The sequence below is a fragment of the Mytilus californianus genome, unplaced genomic scaffold, assembly GCF_021869535.1.
Source record: "Mytilus californianus isolate M0D057914Y unplaced genomic scaffold, xbMytCali1.0.p SCAF_7, whole genome shotgun sequence".
Taxonomy (NCBI): domain Eukaryota; kingdom Metazoa; phylum Mollusca; class Bivalvia; order Mytilida; family Mytilidae; genus Mytilus; species Mytilus californianus.
The window spans coordinates 17,603,163-17,624,684 of NW_026262723.1; the positions used below are offsets into that span (position 1 = coordinate 17,603,163).

The window sequence follows — 21,522 nt, forward strand, 5'->3', positions numbered from 1 at the left end:
TGTCGCATTTTTCGCAATAATAAAAAGATCGTAATAATTTCTGAATTTACAGTAACATCATCCTTAATTAAACAGTACATATATATAGGACCCATTATAGCATCCTTCAGATCACCCTAACACAAACCTCCCATCATTATCATCTACAGTTAAAAATGAAAATTGTGTTTGAAGAGTTGATATCATGAAAGATTAGTTCTTCAGGTCTCTATCACGTGTCACTTCACATTTTTCAAGTATGAATGATGAACTCTTCACAACAAAATACATTTATCATTGATCTACTTAAATCATTCAGTTGGTTATCACATTATAAAATTTATAGTTTCATTGTTTTCTCATTGATAATTTGATGACAATTTGATTTTTTCAACTTCCTTAAAAATTTTCATTTACACAACTTTTACAGTCATTTCAATCAATCATAACTCACTTCACATAAACATGATAAATATTATCTTAAATGTGTGCAGAACCAACTTTCAGTAACTTCATGGATGTGTGCAAACCAACTTTCAGTAACTTTATGAATGTGTGCAAGACCAACTTAAAGTAATTTCCTGGATGTGTGCAAAACCAACTTTCAGTAACTCCATGGATGTGTGCAAAACCAACTTTCAGTAACTCCATGGATGTGTGCAAAACCAACTTTCAGTAACTCCATGGATGTGTGCAAAACCAACTTTCAGTAACTTCATGGATGTGTGCAAAACCAACTTTCAGTAACTTCATAGATGTGTGCAAAACCAACTTTCAGTAACATCATGGATGTGTGCAAGACCAACTTTCAGTAACATCATGGATGTGTGCAAAACCAACTTTCAGTAACTTCATGGATGTGTGCAAAACCAACTTCACGTAACTCCATGAATGTGTGCAAAACCAACTTTCAGTAACTCCATGGATGTGTGCAAAACCAACTTAAAGTAATTTCATGGATGTGTGCAAAACCAACTTTCAGTAACTCCATGGATGTGTGCAAAACCAACTTTCAGTAACTTCATAGATGTGTGCAAAACCAACTTTCAGTAACTTCATGAATGTGTGCAAGACCAACTTAAAGTAATTTCATGGATGTGTGCAAGACCCACTTGGAGTCATTTCATGGATGTGTGCAAAACCAACTTTCAGTTACTTCATTGATGTGTGCAAAACCAACTTAAAGTAATTTCATGGATGTGTGCAAGACCAACTTGGAGTAATTTCATGGATGTGTGCAAAACCAACTTTCAGTAACTTCATAGATGTGTGCAAAACCAAGTTTCAGTAAATTCATGGATGTGTGCAAAACCAACTTTCAGTAACTTCATTGATGTGTGCAAAACCAACTTAAAGTAATTTCATGGATGTGTGCAAGACCAACTTGGAGTAATTTCATGGATGTGTGCAAAACCAACTTTCAGTAACTTCATAGATGTGTGCAAAACCAACTTTCAGTAACTTCATGAATGTGTGCAAACCAACTTTCAGTAACTTTATAAATGTGTGCAAGAGTAGACCAACTTAAAGTAATTGCATGGATGTGTGCAAAACCAACTTTCAGTAACTTCATGGATGTGTGCAAAACCAACTTTCAGTAACTTCATGGATGTGTGCAAAACCAACTTTCAGTAACTTCACTGATGTGTGCAAGACCAACTTAAAGTAATTTCATGGATGTGTGCAAAACCAACTTTCAGTAACTTCATGGATGTGTGCAAAACCAACTTTCAGTAACTTCATGGATGTGTGCAATACCAACTTTTAGTAACTTTATGGATGTGTAATACCAACTTTCAGTAACTTCATGGATGTGTGCAAAACCAACTTTCAGTAACTTAATGAATGTGTGCAAGACCAACTTAAAGTAATTTCATTGATGTGTGCAAAACCAACTTTCAGTAACTCCATGGATGTGTGCAAGACCAACTTTCAGTAACTTCATAGATGTGTACAAAACCAACTTTCAGTAACTTCATGGATGTGTGCAAAACCAACTTTCAGTAACTTCAAAGATGTGTGCAAAACCAACTTTCAGTAACATCATGGATGTGTGCAAAACCAACTTTCAGTAACTTCATGGATGTGTGCAAAACCAACTTCCAGTAACTCCATGAATGTGTGCAAAACCAACTTTCAGTAACTCCATGGATGTGTGCAAGACCAACTTAAAGTAATTTCATGGATGTGTGCAAGACCAACTTGGAGTCATTTCATGGATGTGTGCAAAACCAACTTTCAGTTACTTCATTGATGTGTGCAAAACCAACTTAAAGTAATTTCATGGATGTGTGCAAGACCAACTTGGAGTAATTTCATGGATGTGTGCAAAACCAACTTTCAGTAACTTCAAAGATGTGTGCAAAACCAAGTTTCAGTAACTTCATGGATGTGTGCAAAACCAACTTTCAGTAACTTCATGAATGTGTGCAAACCAACTTTCAGTAACTTTATGAACGTGTGCAAGACCAACTTAAAGTAATTTCATGGATGTGTGCAAAACCAACTTTCAGTAACTTCATGGATGTGTGCAAAACCAACTTTCAGTAACTTCATGGATGTGTGCAAAACCAACTTTCAGTAACTTCATTGATGTGTGCAAAACCAACTTAAAGTAATTTCATGGATGTGTGCAAAACCAACTTTCAGTAATTTCATGGATGTGTGCAAAACCAATTTCAGTAACTTCATGGATGTGTGCAAAACCAACTTTCAGTAACTTCATAGATGTTTGACAGTAACAGAGACCCTTAAAACTGGCATTTGATTAAAGAGCAAATTCTATTGGCTTTAATTTCATCTTAAAGTGATTTTTTTTTAAATTTTGGTATCATCCCCCAATTTCAATAAATTAGAAAGAGAAACAGTATTAAAAGATTTTTTATAGTCTGTTTAATTTAGACATAGGGGCGATATAGAGCTTGATAAAGTTTATAGACACTTGTCTATTGTCCATGTCCACAGGCACTCGTCTATTGTCCATGTCCACAGGCACTCGTCTATTGTCCATGTCCACAGGCACTCGTCTATTGTCCATGGACACAGGCACTCGTCTATTGTCCATGGACACAGGCACTCGTCTATTGTCCATGGACACAGGCACTCGTCTATTGTCCATGTCCACAGGCACTCGTCTATTGTCCATGTCCACAGGCACTCGTCTATTGTCCATGGACACAGGCACTCGTCTATTGTCCATGGACACAGGCACTCGTCTATTGTCCATGGACACAGGCACTCGTCTATTGTCCATGGACACAGGCACTCGTCTATTGTCCATGGACACAGGCACTCGTCTATTGTCCATGGACACAGGCACTCGTCTATTGTCCATGTCCACAGGCACTCGTCTATTGTCCATGGACACAGGCACTCGTCTATTGTCCATGGACACAGGCACTCGTCTATTGTCCATGGACACAGGCACTCGTCTATTGTCCATGGACACAGGCACTCGTCTATTGTCCATGTCCACAGGCACTCGTCTATTGTCCATGTCCACAGGCACTCGTCTATTGTCCATGTCCACAGGCACTCGTCTATTGTCCATGGACACAGGCACTCGTCTATTGTCCATGGACACAGGCACTCGTCTATTGTCCATGGACACAGGCACTCGTCTATTGTCCATGGACACAGGCACTCGTCTATTGTCCATGTCCACAGGCACTCGTCTATTGTCCATGGACACAGGCACTCGTCTATTGTCCATGGACACAGGCACTCGTCTATTGTCCATGGACACAGGCACTCGTCTATTGTCCATGTCCACAGGCACTCGTCTATTGTCCATGGACACAGGCACTCGTCTATTGTCCATGTCCACAGGCACTCGTCTATTGTCCATGTCCACAGGCACTCGTCTATTGTCCATGGACACAGGCACTCGTCTATTGTCCATGGACACAGGCACTCGTCTATTGTCCATGGACACAGGCACTCGTCTATTGTCCATGGACACAGGCACTCGTCTATTGTCCATGGACACAGGCACTCGTCTATTGTCCATGTCCACAGGCACTCGTCTATTGTCCATGTCCACAGGCACTCGTCTATTGTCCATGGACACAGGCACTCGTCTATTGTCCATGGACACAGGCACTCGTCTATTGTCCATGGACACAGGCACTCGTCTATTGTCCATGGACACAGGCACTCGTCTATTGTCCATGGACACAGGCACTCGTCTATTGTCCATGTCCACAGGCACTCGTCTATTGTCCATGGACACAGGCACTCGTCTATTGTCCATGGACACAGGCACTCGTCTATTGTCCATGGACACAGGCACTCGTCTATTGTCCATGTCCACAGGCACTCGTCTATTGTCCATGGACACAGGCACTCGTCTATTGTCCATGGACACAGGCACTCGTCTATTGTCCATGGACACAGGCACTCGTCTATTGTCCATGGACACAGGCACTCGTCTATTGTCCATGGACACAGGCACATGTCTCAGAAAAATGTTTTCCTGTATACCTTTATATATTACATGTTATATAAAGGTATATAGGAAATTTTTTTCTGAGATGAATGCCTGTGTCCATGTCCTTTGATTTTCTGTGTTGATAGGTTGCTGCATCATTGACATATACCAACACATCCCTTTCTATTCATATTATAAACTTCCACCCTCATTGATTTCTGCTTTAAATGCTAAATATAGCTGACTACATCCGCTGTAGGTTCCGATTAACGTAAATCTCCATTGATTATAGTTTTAAGTTCAAATTGAAAGTGTATCAAATAGTATGGATTGTTTTTTATCATGTAAAGTTTGTACGTCAGTCATTTATCTCAAAACACTTCAAATTTGTTAAGTATGTTTGATGGAAGTCTCTCAACAACTAAATTCAGTTAGCATTGATCTATATCACAAATGTTGTCATTATCAAATATTATTTTGTTTTGTATTCAAATTGATTTTGAGGACAATATTTTAAAGAACATCAGGCTCCCTTTAATCACAACTTCCTTGAATATTGAGATTTAAAATTTTTTACAATGGTTTTAATGAATGGTTTTTAGTTAACAATAAAAAGAAACATTTTCTGCTTGAAAAATTTTACAAAACTATTTTGTAGATTATTTGAGTAACTGTTTTAAAGCTGTCACTTGTTTAATATTTACTTGCAACACTATATAAATAACACATAGCTGAGAGAGTGATAGAGCCGATTGTTACCACAAGAAAACATTGTCAACCGCCGCGAAGCCAAGGTTGACAATGTCTTTTCGAGGGGTAACAATCTGATCTATCACCCTCTCAGCTATGTGTTATTTACTTTATTATACTGAATGTTCAGTTATTACTGTCTATTAAATTTCAAAGTAATAAACTATGACGTCCCAGTAAAGCGCACATTTGATCAAGCGTCTCCTTGAAAGGTAATAGAGTCTTTGCCATGGGATAGAGTAAATTGTCTACCTCGTATTAACCCATCAGAATCCTGCATTTTCACATGAAGTATAATAAAAATATATGTCTGTAGGATTCACAATGCCCCACTCTCAGTTTCATATTTCCATGGTCAGTCAACTGTGAAAATCATTAGGTCAAAACCCTTACTTGGCATATATTTTTTTTAAGTTAAAAACATAATGAGGAAGTTTACTAAGTTTTAAGTTGATGACTGACCACAACATCATGGTACACTACCATAAATGAAAACTTGACCTTAAGACCGATGGACGGACTAATGGACTGTCAAATGAACATACTGGAGAACATAATACCCCCTACTATTGTAAGCAGGCCATAACAATAAATATTCAAGGTCATATATTTTGTAATTCACTGGTATTCAGGTAAATGTCAATGAGAAAAAAGGTTAATCAAAGATACCTGGCATGCAGGCTTCTAAATTTGTATGCCAGACGCATGTTTCATCCACAAAAGACTTATCAAAGATACCAGGTTTCTAAACTTGTATGCCAGACGCATGTTTCATCCACAAAAAACTCATCAGTACAGATGCTCTAATCAAGAAAGTTAAAAGGCCAAATCAAGTACAAAGTGGAAGTGCACTGAGGAACCAAATTTCAAAAAATTAGACAACTTATTCCTGTCTATCGATGAACCTGGTTGCTTGGCTCTCTCGTCTGCCATCTGTGTAACTTTTTACCCATGATACATCTATTTATGTGAAGGATAGGTAAACAGTGAAGTCTAAGAATCAGACAATATTGCAAAAGCGTGATTGGAAAAATATGTGCATGGATGAATACAGAATCAGATCTGATTCATAATTAGTCATAGTTTCAAAAACAGTATTGATTTTAATTTCTTATGATAAATTCAGAATTATTGGATTCACAAAAATAAAAACTTGCATTTCAAATTGTGATATATTCCTTGAATAATTAATCTTTGTAATTTTGTCATTTTTGTTCAACAATCACAATTATAAATGTACATCAAAATTTCTGTAAATATTTGATCTGATGCCTGACGATATAAAATTTAAAGAATGCACTGCAATTTGACAATTATATAAGAGGGAACTCAATAAACATAAAATTTACTTAATCTTTAAGGATATATGTTCTACCAGGCCTACATAACTAAAGCACTAAGGTAACTATCTCAGAACTGGTACAAAACATGCATAATATTAGAAGTTTGACATGCAAAGGTGGCAAAAGTAATTAGGTCTCCTCTGAGCTGTGATGAAGGTGATTTTTTAAATGTGACATTATGACACTGATGTAACAGAACCTAATTGATGACAATATTTCAGGGTGTAGAAATATCCCCTTGCATTGCATAAGTCTATGCATAATTAACCATGTATGTAGCTCTATAAAAGGGGGCCGAGGCCCCTCTAAATCTTCCACTGATTAAATAACAAAACCAAAACAAAGGTAATTGTAAGCACTGGTCAACAGCTGATTATCAAAGGTTATCTGTGAGAAGTATTCCGACATACCTGTGTGGAACATGTTCAGTCAACAGCTGATTATCAAAGGTTATCTGAGAGAAGTATTCTGACATACCTATGTGGACACATGTCAACAGCTGAATATCAAAGGTTATCTGAGAGAAGTATTACATCATACCTCTGTGGACACATGTTCAGTCAACAGCTGATGATTAAAGGTTATCTGAGAGAAGTATTCTGACATACCTATGTGGACACATGTCAACAGCTGAATATCAAAGGTTATCTGAGAGAAGTATTACATCATACCTCTGTGGACACATGTTCAGACAACAGCTGATTATCAAAGGTTATCTGAGAGAAGTATTTTGACATACCTGTGTGGAACATGTTTATCAAGGTTATCTGAGAGAAGTATTCTGACATACCTATGTGGACACATGTTCAGTCGACAGCTGATTATCAAAGGTTATCTGAGAGTATTCCAACATACCTATGTGGACACATGTTCAGTCAACAGCTGATTATCAAAGGTTATCTGAGAGAAGAATTCCGACATATCCATGTGGATACATGTTCAGTCAACAGCTGAGTATCAGAGGTTATCTGAGAGAAGTATTCTGACATACCTATGTGGACACATGTTCAAACAACAGCTGATTATCAAAGGTTATCTCAGAGAAATATTCCAACATACCTCTGTGGACACATGTTCAGACAACAGCTGATTATCAAAGGTTATCTGAGAGAAGTATTTTGACATACCTGTGTGGAACATGTTTATCAAGGTTATCTGAGAGAAGTATTCCGACATATCTATGTGGACACATGTTCAGTCAACAGCTGATTATCAATGGTTATCTGAGAGAAGAATTCCGACATACCCATGTGGACACATGTTAAGTCAACAGCTGATTATCAAGGTTATCTGAGAGAAGAATTCCGACATACCCATGTGGACACATGTTCAGTCAACAGCTGATTACCAAAGGTTATTCTTTTATGGTTAATGCAGACTTTTTATCTGTTCCACTCCAAACATTGTCCAGTTTGGGTCCCCTTTATTTAAATCCTGGTTCTGAATCTGATTAGTGGCTAGTAAACAAGTGTAGTGACCCTATTTTCTATTTTATTTTTCTGAAGTATTTTCAATAGAAGCTAGCTATTTTTTGTATCTAATTTTAAATTGTCATTCCTTTTTTTTTTCTCCCCATTCAAAATAACTATGGTTTTTTCTTATGTAATCCTGAAATAAATGAGGTTTCATAATTTTAAACAGCCTAGAATATAGCTTGAAAGCAAGATCAGTGACATATTTATTAACTTTTCTTCATAATTTGGAGAAAAACAATGATATCAAGCTTAATTTTAGGAAGGGGTATGAGAAAACATTATTGATCAGTTTTTACTTTTACTCCCATTATACTATCTTTAGTTTTAGCAAAGCTAATACCATAAAAACTCAAAGATGACTTCCATTATACAGGAACAAGACAAAACAAGCCTATATCAGCTAGCTTCCTTTACATCCCATAAAAGGTTGTAATTAGTAAAAGTCGATAAATACTATTGTAAGATCAAAGCTTTTCTTGTTTCTCCCATTGATAAGTAAATATTATTTTGATCAATACTTAAAGGCATTATGGGTAACATTATTGTTTTATCTCTGTTTTACAACGTTTAATTACAGGAAACGGCTTTTTAAGTGCACATGTTCTTCATTTAAAATGATTTCAAGTGCATGACTTAATTTATGTAATTAAAATCGGTCACAAATAGCCTTGAACAACAAATGTTTTATTTTCAAATAAAATCGGTCATTTTTTGTTTTGCCATAAACATCTGAACGATATATTTTTACATTCGTTATACATTGCATTAACAAATAATTACATGTACACAGTAAGTTATATTTAACTCTCATATTTTGATGCACTGTGGAGATTTTTGTGTAAATTGAACAAATGCTCAATTTGTAAACAGTCCCATTTGTAAAGTGGGAGATAAAATTAATATATGACCCTTATGGCTTGCTTTATTAAAGATTTAGTAAACAGTTTCCACGATACAAACCAATATAAAAGCACACAAGATGCTAGTTTCTAAATCCCATGTGTAATTATTTGTATTTATCATGCACAAGATATATATCCAATGGATAATAAAATATTTTGTGAAAAGGTTTTAATGACAAATAAAATGCTCCGTTTGGGCGCAGCTTGATACGACCGCAGAGGTCGAACCCTGAACAGTTGGGGCAAGTATGGACACAACATTCAAGCTTGATACAGCACTGAATTTGGATTGTAATTAAATATTTGACACAGCATAGGTTTCTCACACAGAATGAAAGTGGTCTAAGAACTTAAAAAAATTTAATTTACCTATTCAAACCATATCATTATTATTTGCTTTTATATATAAATCAGAAATAACCAATTTAAAATGGAAAATTTTAAAGAAAAAAAAGGAAAAAAAAATCCCCCCCCCCAAATTTTTTGATTCCCCTTATGATTCATCACCCCCAAACTCAATCCCAGCTTTCCCTTTGTGGTATGGTACCTTGCAGTACAATTTCAGAGAGATCCATACACTTGAACACAAGTTATTGTCTGGAAACTAGAAAAATGCTTGTTTTTTGGCCCCAAATTCATAAACGTTTAGGGCAATTACCCCCAAACTCAAACCCAGCTTTCCCTTTGTGATATGGAACCTTGCAGTACAATTTCATAAAGATCCATACACTTACACACAAGTTATTGTCCTGAAACTAGAAAAATGCTCGTTTTTTTGCCCTTTTATGGCCCCTAATTACTAAAATTTTGAGGGAATTACCCCAAAATCAATCCCAGCCTTCCCTTTGTGGTATGGTACCTTGCAGTACAATTTCAGAGAGATCCATACACTTGAACACAAGTTATTGTCTGGAAACTAGAAAAATGCTTATTTTTGGCCCCTTTTTGGCCCCTTATTCCTAAACTTTTTGGGCAATTACCCCCAAACTCATTTCCAGCTTTCCCTTTGTGATATGGAACCTTGTAGTCCAATTTCATAAAGATCCATACACTTACACACAAGTTATTGTCATGAAACTAGAAAAATGCTTGTTTTTTACCCCGACTACGACGACGACGCCAACGTCATACCAATATACGACAACAAAAATTTTTTTGCGGAAATTTATGGATAACTGGAGATGTGGGTATAATTTTTTTTATGTCAACAAGTCAGAAATCTTACCACACAAATAACCACGATGAAACTTAGGTCAACCTACAACACACCAGGTTGATCCCGATCCATAAAAACGCTGAGGGATCGGAATCTCGAGGAGCAATTAATGAACAATGTGTAACAGTGGGTAGGTAAAATCTGGATGATTGGATCTCATGTGTGTATACAATATGTCAAACAATAATTCCCAGAATCAACACTAATTCCAAGAATCAACACTAAATTCCCAGAATCAACACTAAATTCCCAGAATCAACACTAATTCCCTGAGAATCAACACTAAATTCCCAGAATCAACACTAAATTCCCAGAATCAACACTGATTCCCAGAATCAACACTAAATTCCCAAAATAAAAAAAACATATAGATATGATTTAAGACAATCACTAAACGACTTTTTTGTCTATGCTTGATTTCTTTAGTAAATGATATTTAACTGAAGAAATAGACACTAAATTTGTATTCTTTTCAAACGGGATGTATAAAGACACACCCACGTTCATTTTGATCTATAAAGAGGTAAACTCCTAACTATCCTACTGCCTGTCGATACATTTATTTTTGGCATTGCACAAGTCATTTCTTCTTTGACTGTCCATGACGTTAAAATACTAAATCCCTGAGATGTGTTTTAGTTGATTTTAGTCTCTGATGCATGATTTTTTATTATTAATTGTTTTTGGATTTTACCTAGCTGTCAGTAACTGCGAGTACTCTCAAATCGTACTTTCTTGTTTATTTGACCTGTTGATACTAATTGTAATGCTTTTTTGATATTTAATGTTATTCAGGGTTATATCTGGTCTATATACCAGCTTTGATAAGTGTTTGGTATTACTATAAATTTTCATTTCGTACTATGAACATAAAAATTATTTATTTTGTAAAAATATTTCCTTTCTCTATTTGAACTGTACACGTATACCTAACAACAAAATTATTTTCATTTACCTGTGTTTAAAGTAATTGCAAATGGCTGATATTTTTGTTCGAGCATATTGTTTTTCTTAAATTGTTTAACATTTCATAGCTGTATAATATGTTACTTTTATTATTCTTCCCTTAGTTTATTTATTTTGTATTTACATTGTATCATAGGTCAAATTTATTTGTTCAGTGTATGTTCACTGGTGTTAATAAGTCCTTTGACTGAGTTAAGCCATTTCAGTTGATATTTTATAGTGTGTCTTTCTATGTTGTGATGTTACACTATTGTTTCAGAAAAAGGGTGAAGGTTTGGTACCATTAAAACGTTTAAATTGTTTGCACCTGTCCTAAGTCAGGAATCTGATGTTCAGTAGTTGATGTGGTTCATAAGTGTTTCTCGTTTTTTATATAGATTAGACCGTTGGTTTTCCCGTTTGAATGGTTTTACACTAGTAATTTTTGGGGCCCTTTATAGCTTGCTGTTCGGTGTGAGCCAAGGCTCTGTGTTGAAGACCGTACTTTGACCTATAATGGTTTTCTTTTAAATTTTGACTTGGATGGAGAGTTGTCTCATTGGCACTCATACCACATCTTCTTATATCTATGTATATTAAGCTTCATTTTTACAGAGCGCTCAATCAATCTCAAGAAACTGAGAGTTATCAGAAATAAACATAATGAATGATAAATGAAAATTATCAAGAAATTGATTAGATTACATGGGAAGATAGAAATTAATATCTTATTATATCACCTGAAACTCTATATACAACCATGAAGACTCAAATGTTAATCGGTTTAGCATTGCAACTTTCTGTCGACTCAGCTATAAATTTGACATTTTGTATAACAGTTGGCAGTGTTTCTGTCTGCATTAAATAGCAGAGAAACTACATGACAAAAAATGCTAAAATATTTAATGATCAAGTTTTAGCCAACTCATCTGTAAAAATGTTCAAAAAATAAGAAACCATGCATCTATATGCAATTATAATTTTGTTTAATTACAGTATAAATTTTCCATGCAAAAGTTTTTTTACCTAGCTATATCGTAAAACCTATTATAATACATTTTATTATATATATCTAGATATATGATCCTTGAAAAAATTTAGACATCATAAAAATAAAGAGATGTGATATGATTGTTAATGAGATAACTATTTACCAAGGACAAAAGGGCAAGTGTTAAATAAAGAACTACAAGTCAGATCACCATTATATTTGCATTTTTAATAAATTAATTTTCTTGGATTCTAAGTACGCCTATATGAAATAGACCACTGAAATTTGTGGAAAATGAAATAGGTTTGTGTTTCCCTGCTGTCTACTTCTCAGGGGTTTCAAAATACCATATGACACCGGGTTCACTTTTCAGAGGGTTCAAAATACCATATGACACCGGCTGAGAATCCTTTTTATGTATTACATAAATACTGTTTCTTAATCAATAATTGAACATTTAAATAGATACAAAACAACATTTACCTGGCTCACAGATGAGGCAAACATTTTCAAAATGTAAAGCAAATGTCATAAAAATAAAAGAAGAATGTGTCTGAGGACAAGAATGCCCCCCCTCAAGCTTTGCTATTTCCCAGGTTATAAAGGGGCTTAACTGTAGAACGGTAAGTGACTCACTGCCCAAATTTGATTTCTGCAAGTTTTGGTTCTAAGCATTGTGTATAAGTTTCATAAAATTTAGATGAGTTAAACTTAAGTTAGAGTGTGGAAACAAAAATGGGACGGACGGAAGGAAAGATGGACGAACAGAAGGACAGTAAAGGGTAACACTTAATGCCCCCTGTTGTGGGGGCATAAAAATTGAAAATAATTGCAGAAAAGAAGGCAACAGATTTGAGGAAACATAATGAAAAAACTTCAGAAAAGAAATGCTGACTTGCAGAAAAGTGAAACGCCTATCTTAATCAATACATGCAAACTAATTTGATCTTAATTGACAATTAAATAAAAAAGAATTGAGATGTAAATATTCTTTAAACGTTGAGAAACAAAGGGTTTGCTGACAAAAATATTGTAATGCATAGCTTTAGGGAAAAATCATGAATGTATGCAAAATCTGAAGGAAAATTTGAAAATATGAGAAGCTGTTACCCTCAAAAAAATATTTTTTATCTTTAACTGCCTGCATGAACCTAAGTTCTCTAAAATCCTACCACTCACTTCAGCATTTAAATATTGTACAAACTTTTTGGCTTGCATAAAAGTTAAAAACAGAGTGTATGTATTTGGTTATTTCAGACCACAAAAAATATAGGCAAGTAACCTATAATCTCCTGCCACACAGTTGGTTTTTAATTATTGTAATTTTCATTTTAATATTATTTTTGCTTGTCAATAAATTCCAGTAAAATCAAATGCTTTCTCCATTAAGCATTAAGTCTGGTGCAGATTTACACTACATACTCATTACCCCGTAATTGATGCATGCCAGATAGAGCTTTAGCCATTTGCAAAGTTATGACAACCTTTTACTTAATAAGTCAGAATAAATTGATTCCAGTCTACTGGAGTGACAACAGTTTTACTTTTAAAAAAATTTGGCAAGCTAGGCAATGAATTGTTGAAGTGTTGGTGTCAAACTTAGTTGGAAGGCAGGAAACGAACAGATATTTTTTCAAGTGCCATATGAAGCTGTAGTTTGATTAAACATGGCAATTAAATAAATCTATCCTTAAATTGTGATCGAAGTCTAAAAATATCAAAATCGAAAGTTTTCCAAGTCATTAAAATGCAGATTATGATACATTATACAGACAATGTCTTCCACATCAATACAACATGAATGCAGACCAAAGTGTTTTCATTTTCTTAGTGGTTGTCTTCGAATTTCTAAGATGTGATAAATTGTCACATGAATCAAGCTTCACATGAGCCAAACAGATTTTAACAACTGACACAATTTTGTATGCTCCTGATCAATTTGAAATTTAAGCCACCAGTTGCTAGGAAACTGTTTAACAAATAAAATTGGCTCTGCTGCAAAAAATGTGAAGAATAAACGGAGAGAGAAATTCAAATAAAAAACTTTGAGAAAATACAAACTGAGGGAGGTGAATCAAAAGTAAATGGTTAGTGAGGAAGTAAGAACAAATTATGTGCTATATAAAGAACTATAAAACACACCTGGGACCAGACACAGTGTTATTAATTGACATTTTATATAAACTTCCTTTGACAGAATGCCAATAAATACCTTTCTTACTAACCACATTTTATATAATTACTTCTATATTAATAAACATCTCGTTATGGTTTCACCTGTATTGACAGCTATCACCTGAGAGGTGCACCTTGACTGCACGTAAATGTACAATATGTCAGAAAGTACCTGACAATTAGCATTGGAGAAAGCATTAATTTTGTTAAATTCAATTGATATATACAAAGACTTTTGATAATCAAATTGTAGAGGACAGTACATTCATTTCCAGGCTCTGTTGTTATGATAATTGTCTCATTTGATCATGAAAATGCATTAAACATTTACCACTGGACATAAAAATTTAAGCAACGAACAATCGGTCGTTATCTTTTTTATTTCATTTTTAAAGCAGGAAAAAAATGTAGTGTTTCCAAAACAAATATGAAAATATGTAAGGCTAGTCACTTAGATGACTTCTTCTATAAACATGATATTCTGGGGTTTTTTGGAACTCACATCAAGAGACCTTCATAAGTGTCCTAAATGAGTTAATTAAAAAATGTGCATTAATTTTTTTTACAAAATAGAGAATTCCTGTAATTTTCATAATCTAAAATTTTTCATTTTAATAGTATTATTTTCACTGACATTTAAAGTATGCCATTTGGAAAAATCTAATTTACTGGAATATGATGTTTACAACTTATTAAATCTTTTCAGTTCTATGTTTTCAATGGAGATCAACAGTAGTTCCATTAACATAACTGTTCAAATTTATGAGATATGTATAAAAAAAACAATTATTTCTGTTCCTTTGTAAAGTTTATATACAGTAAAAACAGTCTGTTATTCATTCTTATAACCATCTTAAAATATTTACATTATAAAGAAGAAACCACTTTAAACAATGGAATTAGCCAATTATTTCAAAGTGTTATCTAAGATTCCATTGATAGTGATATATTAACTCTACCAAGAAAACAGAGATAAATATACTGCAAATTCAGATTTTATTGCACATTTCTATAACAGCGATTATGATCATTTGACATAATATGTGATATAAATTATTACAATTTCATGAATGCTATCATAATCCAAATGCAAGTTTGGTTTTTTTTTTTTTAGACCAAACCTGTCTCACAATTTGCACAATAATAAAAATATCGCCAAAATTTCTTTAATTCCATAAATGAAAAGAAGATAATGGAGGTAAAGGTCCATAAAAAAGCAACCTAAAAATACAAATAAACTATTGACAAGGAAATTATGTCTCACCTTTATTTCATTTTGATAATATGATTCAAATGTTTAACTTTAAATGGAATTATCTATACAAAAAATTCAAAGTCATGGACTGAGGGGCGGGGCCGTATAATCTCTTTTGAAAAGAGATACTCAAATGCTAACTGCATTCCAAATATCATTTACTTAAATTTCTTCCCCTTAAAATGATCTAATAAAAAATTTAGGGTTTCAAGGTCAATAGACTAAGAAGGCATGTAGGGCCAAATAATATCAATAAAAATGCAATGTCGACTTAACAATAGTGGTTCCCCTTAATTTGACCAAATCACAATATTAACACTGAGACTGGGAATAGCCCACCTAGTCTCACAATTTCATCTCAGGGAGATATAAATAAGTAAATGGGGAATGTGTCCACAGATGAATCGCCCCCAACTGCATATAACATTATAAAGGGACATGTCCAGAGAACTTTTAAAGAGACACCACCCAAAATTGAACTTGATCTATGTTTTGTCGTAATATGCATTGTGTATAAGTTTCATAACATTTGGTTGAAAAGTTTGAGAATGGAAACAAAAATTTCAGCATTTTTTTTCATTTATGAAGGGGCATTACATTAATCCAGAAAGGTAAAAGTGAAGCCACCCAAATTCAAACTTGATCTGAGTTTTGTGGTAATAAGCATTGTGTATAAGCGTGGACATAAAAATAAACATTAAGATGTCTTCCACAACGGACACAATTGGATCTGTTACCTCAAAAAAGCTCTAAAGCAAATTTCTATAAAAGAAATACTTCCAATTTTAAGTATTAAATTCCTTTTACCCAATATTGACTTGAAGAAGTCATAAATGTTTATTAAACATGTCAGTTCATCAAAGAGTAGCAATAAACATCTGTTTTCGTGCTATTAATTATATATTAAAAGACAAGTAATTTATGAGCTGAACATTTTTTCACATAAAAAGAATCTATATACATGCTCACATCAGGTGTTTTCTCAGTGAAAGTAAACCTTAAAGGTTGTAAATAAATTCTTTAATGAACGATTGTTTTGTAAATAAAATTTTCCACTTAAAAGTGCAAATGATTATCAAATTGTACCATGCTCTATCATTATAAAGCAATTACATAATAAAACTGTTATAAAAATTCTTCTTTTGTCTGCATTTCACAAAGATAATTTAATTTTTTTGAACTCGTGTCTGATTTCTGTCGGCACTATAAATAAGTCATACGTCTGAATCATATTCAACTGTTAAACCTGTTAAATGCCTTGGAAACAAAACATGAAAACTCAAGACATCAGTAAAATCCATTTCAACTGAAAATCAAATTCTCAACAGAGTTAAATGTTAGCAGTAATTGAAATAAATCAAAATTACCTCAGATTTTTTAGTCACATGATAAAAATAGAATAATTGAGACAGAATGATTGTTTGCCAAAGTCCAACTCCCAATTGGACTAAAATCCATAGTAAGACAAGAACAGTACATTGTAATGAGCATAGGAAAATGTGATCTATTTATCAGTTATACATCAGGGAATGTGTGTTCTTGTATGTCAGTACTTCATTTATGTCCCTATCTCGTTGCTTTAAATGACAAACTTTTATTTCAACTGATTCTTTCCCATTTGTTGCATTTTATTTTGCTGGTACAAAATTGTTCTAGATAAGTTGAGAGTTAAGAAAATCTTGTTAAAATCAAAACATACATAGGTTGCTTGTCCCAAGAAATAAGTACTGTAAATTCAGAAATTATTGCAAGGTTTTTATTAATGCGAATATTGTGACTGGGTGAGTATCGCAATAATAAGAACTCACATTTTGATATCTGACGCATATATCCGTATGCAGATTTTCCTGAAATTGCAATAATTAATCTCAAATTTTTGTCCATTCTTCAAAAATCGCAATAATAAATGAATGTATTAATTTCTGAATTTACACACAGCATGTAGACAAGTTCTATGTTACTTTGTTTTGTTATTAGTCTTAGCTGGTTTTTAAAATTTCTTTCATTGCATGTTCTGTCATTATGCCACTGATCCAGCATAAGTCAAGTTGTAAACGAAAGTACTTTTTAATGTACATGTAAATTATGCAGAAAAAATCACCACTGAAGATAATATTTTATACAATTTGAGAAATGTTTCTTGGGATAACCAATTAAGCCAAATCCTAAGCAGTTTAAGAAATCTGATGTTAATTTTCACACTAACCTGCATGCCCGGATTTCCACTGGTCCACTGAACACATGTGTAAAAGAGACCATGGTCTGGCAGCTTGGGCTTGACGGTTCATGTTGGCCACCACAGTAGTAGGGCCCATCAAGCCATAATTTATTCCTTTACTTTCTTCTGCCCCCATGGCTGACTAGAATATCCACCTGAAATCAGAAGAAAAATTTACATAAAATTTAAGACTTTCCATTATCAAAAAGAGGCTACCAAAAAGTGTTTACAGACACTGTCATTTTAGATTTTATTTTTTGTCATACTTTTTTTCAAACTTTATCAAAATAAAAAGAGAAAAGCCAGATATCAACATGACATTTTTATTTCTTTATTGAGGAGGGTGTCGATGAGAATCTAGGACTTTTCATTATGGACTAAGTTATAGCAGCCAATGGCTCATGACTTGATTTTTCTCTTTCTCATTTTTAGAAATGTAGATATATTGTATGTAACAACATATGTAAGCTACATTGTAGGGTGAGTAAACATGAACTCCAAAAGGAGGCATTGGCAATGTAGCATTGTACCTACGATGCCAGTGTAGTATATATTATATATGATTGTTAAATAATTAAATAATACTTCAAAATATTGTTAATTGATTCTAAAACTTGAGTTTTGTCAGTCAATATATCTATTTACCATACTTTATAAATCACCAGAAGTATATATTTATCTCATGGTATGATACAGTCTTCTGGAAGTATAGAAATTGCTGGAAATCTTTGCTAGTCTACTTGCATTGAACTTGGAAAACAGCCCAGCAGTACATATGCATGAATGTAACATTTTTTAAAGCTTCAGTGAAAATTAAATGATCTAATTTTCAACACAATGCCATAGGCAATTGATTTACTCAATTAACAGACATATCTAAGTAGAAAATTTCTGAAATGTGCAATCAACGATTTCAAACTGCAAATTTCCCTTACCAAAATACACCTTTCATTGAAAATTTAATCAACCCTAACAACTGCAATCTAATATTATGCAACTGCAAGAAACCTGTCAATCACGATTCCGCCTGATATCATACTTGAGTGGTAATTGTAACAGATTCGACATTGCTTCCTTTCAATCTACAGATGTACAATCAGCCTCCATGCATCCCTAAAGCCAATCCAGGTCAATAAATTGCTTCCTTTCAATCTACAGATGTACAATCAGTCTCAATGCATCCCTAAAGCCAATCCAGGTCAATAAATTGCTTCCTTTCAATCTACAGATGTACAATCAGCCTCCATGCATCCCTAAAGCCAATCCAGGTCAATACATTGCTTCCTTTCAATCTACAGATGTACAATCAGTCTCCATGCATCCCTTAAGCAAATCCAGGTCAATACATTGCTTCCTTTCAATCTACAGATGTACAATCAGTCTCCATGCATCCCTAAAGCCAATCCAGGTCAATACATTGCTTCCTTTCAATCTACAGATGTACAATCAGCCTCCATGCATCCCTAAAGCCAATCCAGGTCAATCAATTGCTTCCTTTCAATCTACAGATGTACAATCAGCCTCCATGCACCCCTTAAGCCAATCCAGGTCAATGCATTGCTTCCTTTCAATCTACAGATGTACAATCAGCCTCCATGCACCCCTAAAGAAAATCCAGGTCAATGCATTGCTTCCTTTCAATCTACAGATGTACAATCAGTATCCATGCATCCATAAAGCCAATCCAGGTCAATACATTGCTTTCTTTCAATCTACAGATGTACAATCAGTCTCCATGCATCCCTAAAGCCAATTCAGGTCAATACATTGCTTCCTTTCAATATACAGATGTACAATCAGCCTCCATGCATCCCTAAAGCTAATCCAGGTTAATACATTGCTTCCTTTCAATCTACAGATGTACAATCAGCCTCCATGCATCCCTAAAGCCAATCCAGGTCAATACATTGCTTCCTTTCAATCTACAGATGTACAATCAGCCTCCATGCATCCCTAAAGCCAATTCAGGTCAATACATTGCTTCCTTTCAATCTACAGATGTACAATCAGCCTCCATGCATCCCTAAAACCAATTCAGGTCAATACATTGCTTCCTTTCAATCTACAGATGAACAATCAGCATCCATGCATCCCTAAAGCCAATCCAGGTCAATAAATTGCTTCCTTTCAATCTACAGATGTACAATCAGCCTCCATGCATCCCTAAAGCCAATCCAGGTCAATAAATTGCTTCTTTTCAATCTACAGATGTACAATCAGCCTCCATGCATCCCTAAAGCCAATTCAGGTCAATACATTGCTTCCTTTCAATCAACAGATGTATAATCAGCCTCCATGCATCCCTAAAGCCAATCCAGGTCAATAAATTGCTTCCTTTCAATCTACAGATGTACAATCAGTCTCCATGCATTCCTAAAGCCAATCCAGGTCAATACATTAATGAGAGGAAGAAGAAAAAATGCTTCAATGCAATTGAATTGGTTACTCTATCTTGCATCAATGTCATTAATGAGGTTTCCTGTTCCAAGAGATGTATAAAATATAGTTTTTTGTCACTTATACTGTGTGTCCCACTTGTTTTTAGTAAATGGTTATTTTATAAATTTGGCCGTTAGTTTTCTTGTTTGAATTGTTTCACATTTTTCATGTCATGCCTTTATTTATAGCATAGCAAACTATACAGTAAGGTTTTTCTCATTGTTGAAGGCCATACAGTGGCCTATAATTACTTACATCCACTTCATTTGCAATTGAACTCTGGTAGATAGTTTTCTCATTGGCAATCATACTAGATCTCCTTATTTTTACATCAAACTCTAAAATTTTATTTATTTCAGAACTACAAGAGTTCCATGTAGGAAACAATTAACAATGCATGAAATTGATATAAAGTATCAACATTTCCTACATAAATGGGAACTTGATGCCATCTAATTAACCATCAACATGACTTCCCAAGATTGTCAATCGCCAGAAGATCTTGATATAAATTTAGATAGACAAGCATGGATTTGGCTGTAAGCATGTGCAATTATTTCCTTAGGTTCAGCTATCATAGATAAAAAAAAAATTTAAACCTGTACTTACGTTAAATAATGACATTTTGTAAGCTTGATTCAAACCGTTAAAAGAAGTCTTCTTGCTAGCTTCCTAGTTTCACTTTTTCAAGTGATATTCTTAAATCTAATAACTGAACATGCTGGGCACATGTACGATTGTCACCAAATAAGGTCAAATAATAGGTAGCATCCATACAAATCCAAATGAGGTATAATTATTGTCTTTAAAGACACTATATATGTATTACCAAAGTTTTTGAGATAATTGAAACAAAACTCAACTATAAACCTAAAGCTACAGCAAATTATCATTCAATATTATATTCGTATAAATGATTGAAACATAAATAAAAAAAAAAATATCCTTTAATTTTTTTCAACTCATACCATCAAAATCAAAGTTATAAATGCAACTTTAATGTACATGTATAAGCTGACTTTTCCTGCTGCAAGGGTCAATGAAAACAGGTTCATCAGTGACTAAGATTAGTTGAGAGAACCAGTTGAGTGTAATTAATTTACATTCAAGCTATAAATAAACATTTTGAAATAACTATGTCTGTAAAAAACAGAGAAAAGATGTTGTAACCCATTCTATTAATATTTTAGAAATAGTGAGTGATATATTATGTCACAGTATCACTATTTTGCGGGCTGAGGGCTGCGGGTTGCGGGGTGCAGGCTGCGGGTTTACTGCAATAGCCTCTCATTTTATCATCCATGTCTTAAGTATACTTTAATTGCAGCTTTTCCATGTATCTATAAGAATGTCAAAAATGAACATTTAAAAAATCAAAAAATATTATTGAGAGTTATAAACAAGA

The 21,522-nt window shown here is 34.1% G+C and overlaps 1 protein-coding gene across 2 annotated transcripts in view; it reads right to left on the bottom strand.

Moving 5' to 3' along the window:
* LOC127709296 (uncharacterized) overlaps positions 1 to 21,522 on the bottom strand; it is a 68,061-nt gene that overhangs the window by 12,589 nt on the left and 33,950 nt on the right. For both annotated transcript variants that reach the window (XM_052214760.1, XM_052214761.1), the window contains exon 2: positions 17,667 to 17,833. In XM_052214760.1, the coding sequence (XP_052070720.1) occupies positions 17,667 to 17,814 (148 nt within the window). In that variant the 5' untranslated portion in view covers positions 17,815 to 17,833. The remainder of the gene's footprint in view (positions 1 to 17,666; positions 17,834 to 21,522) is intronic.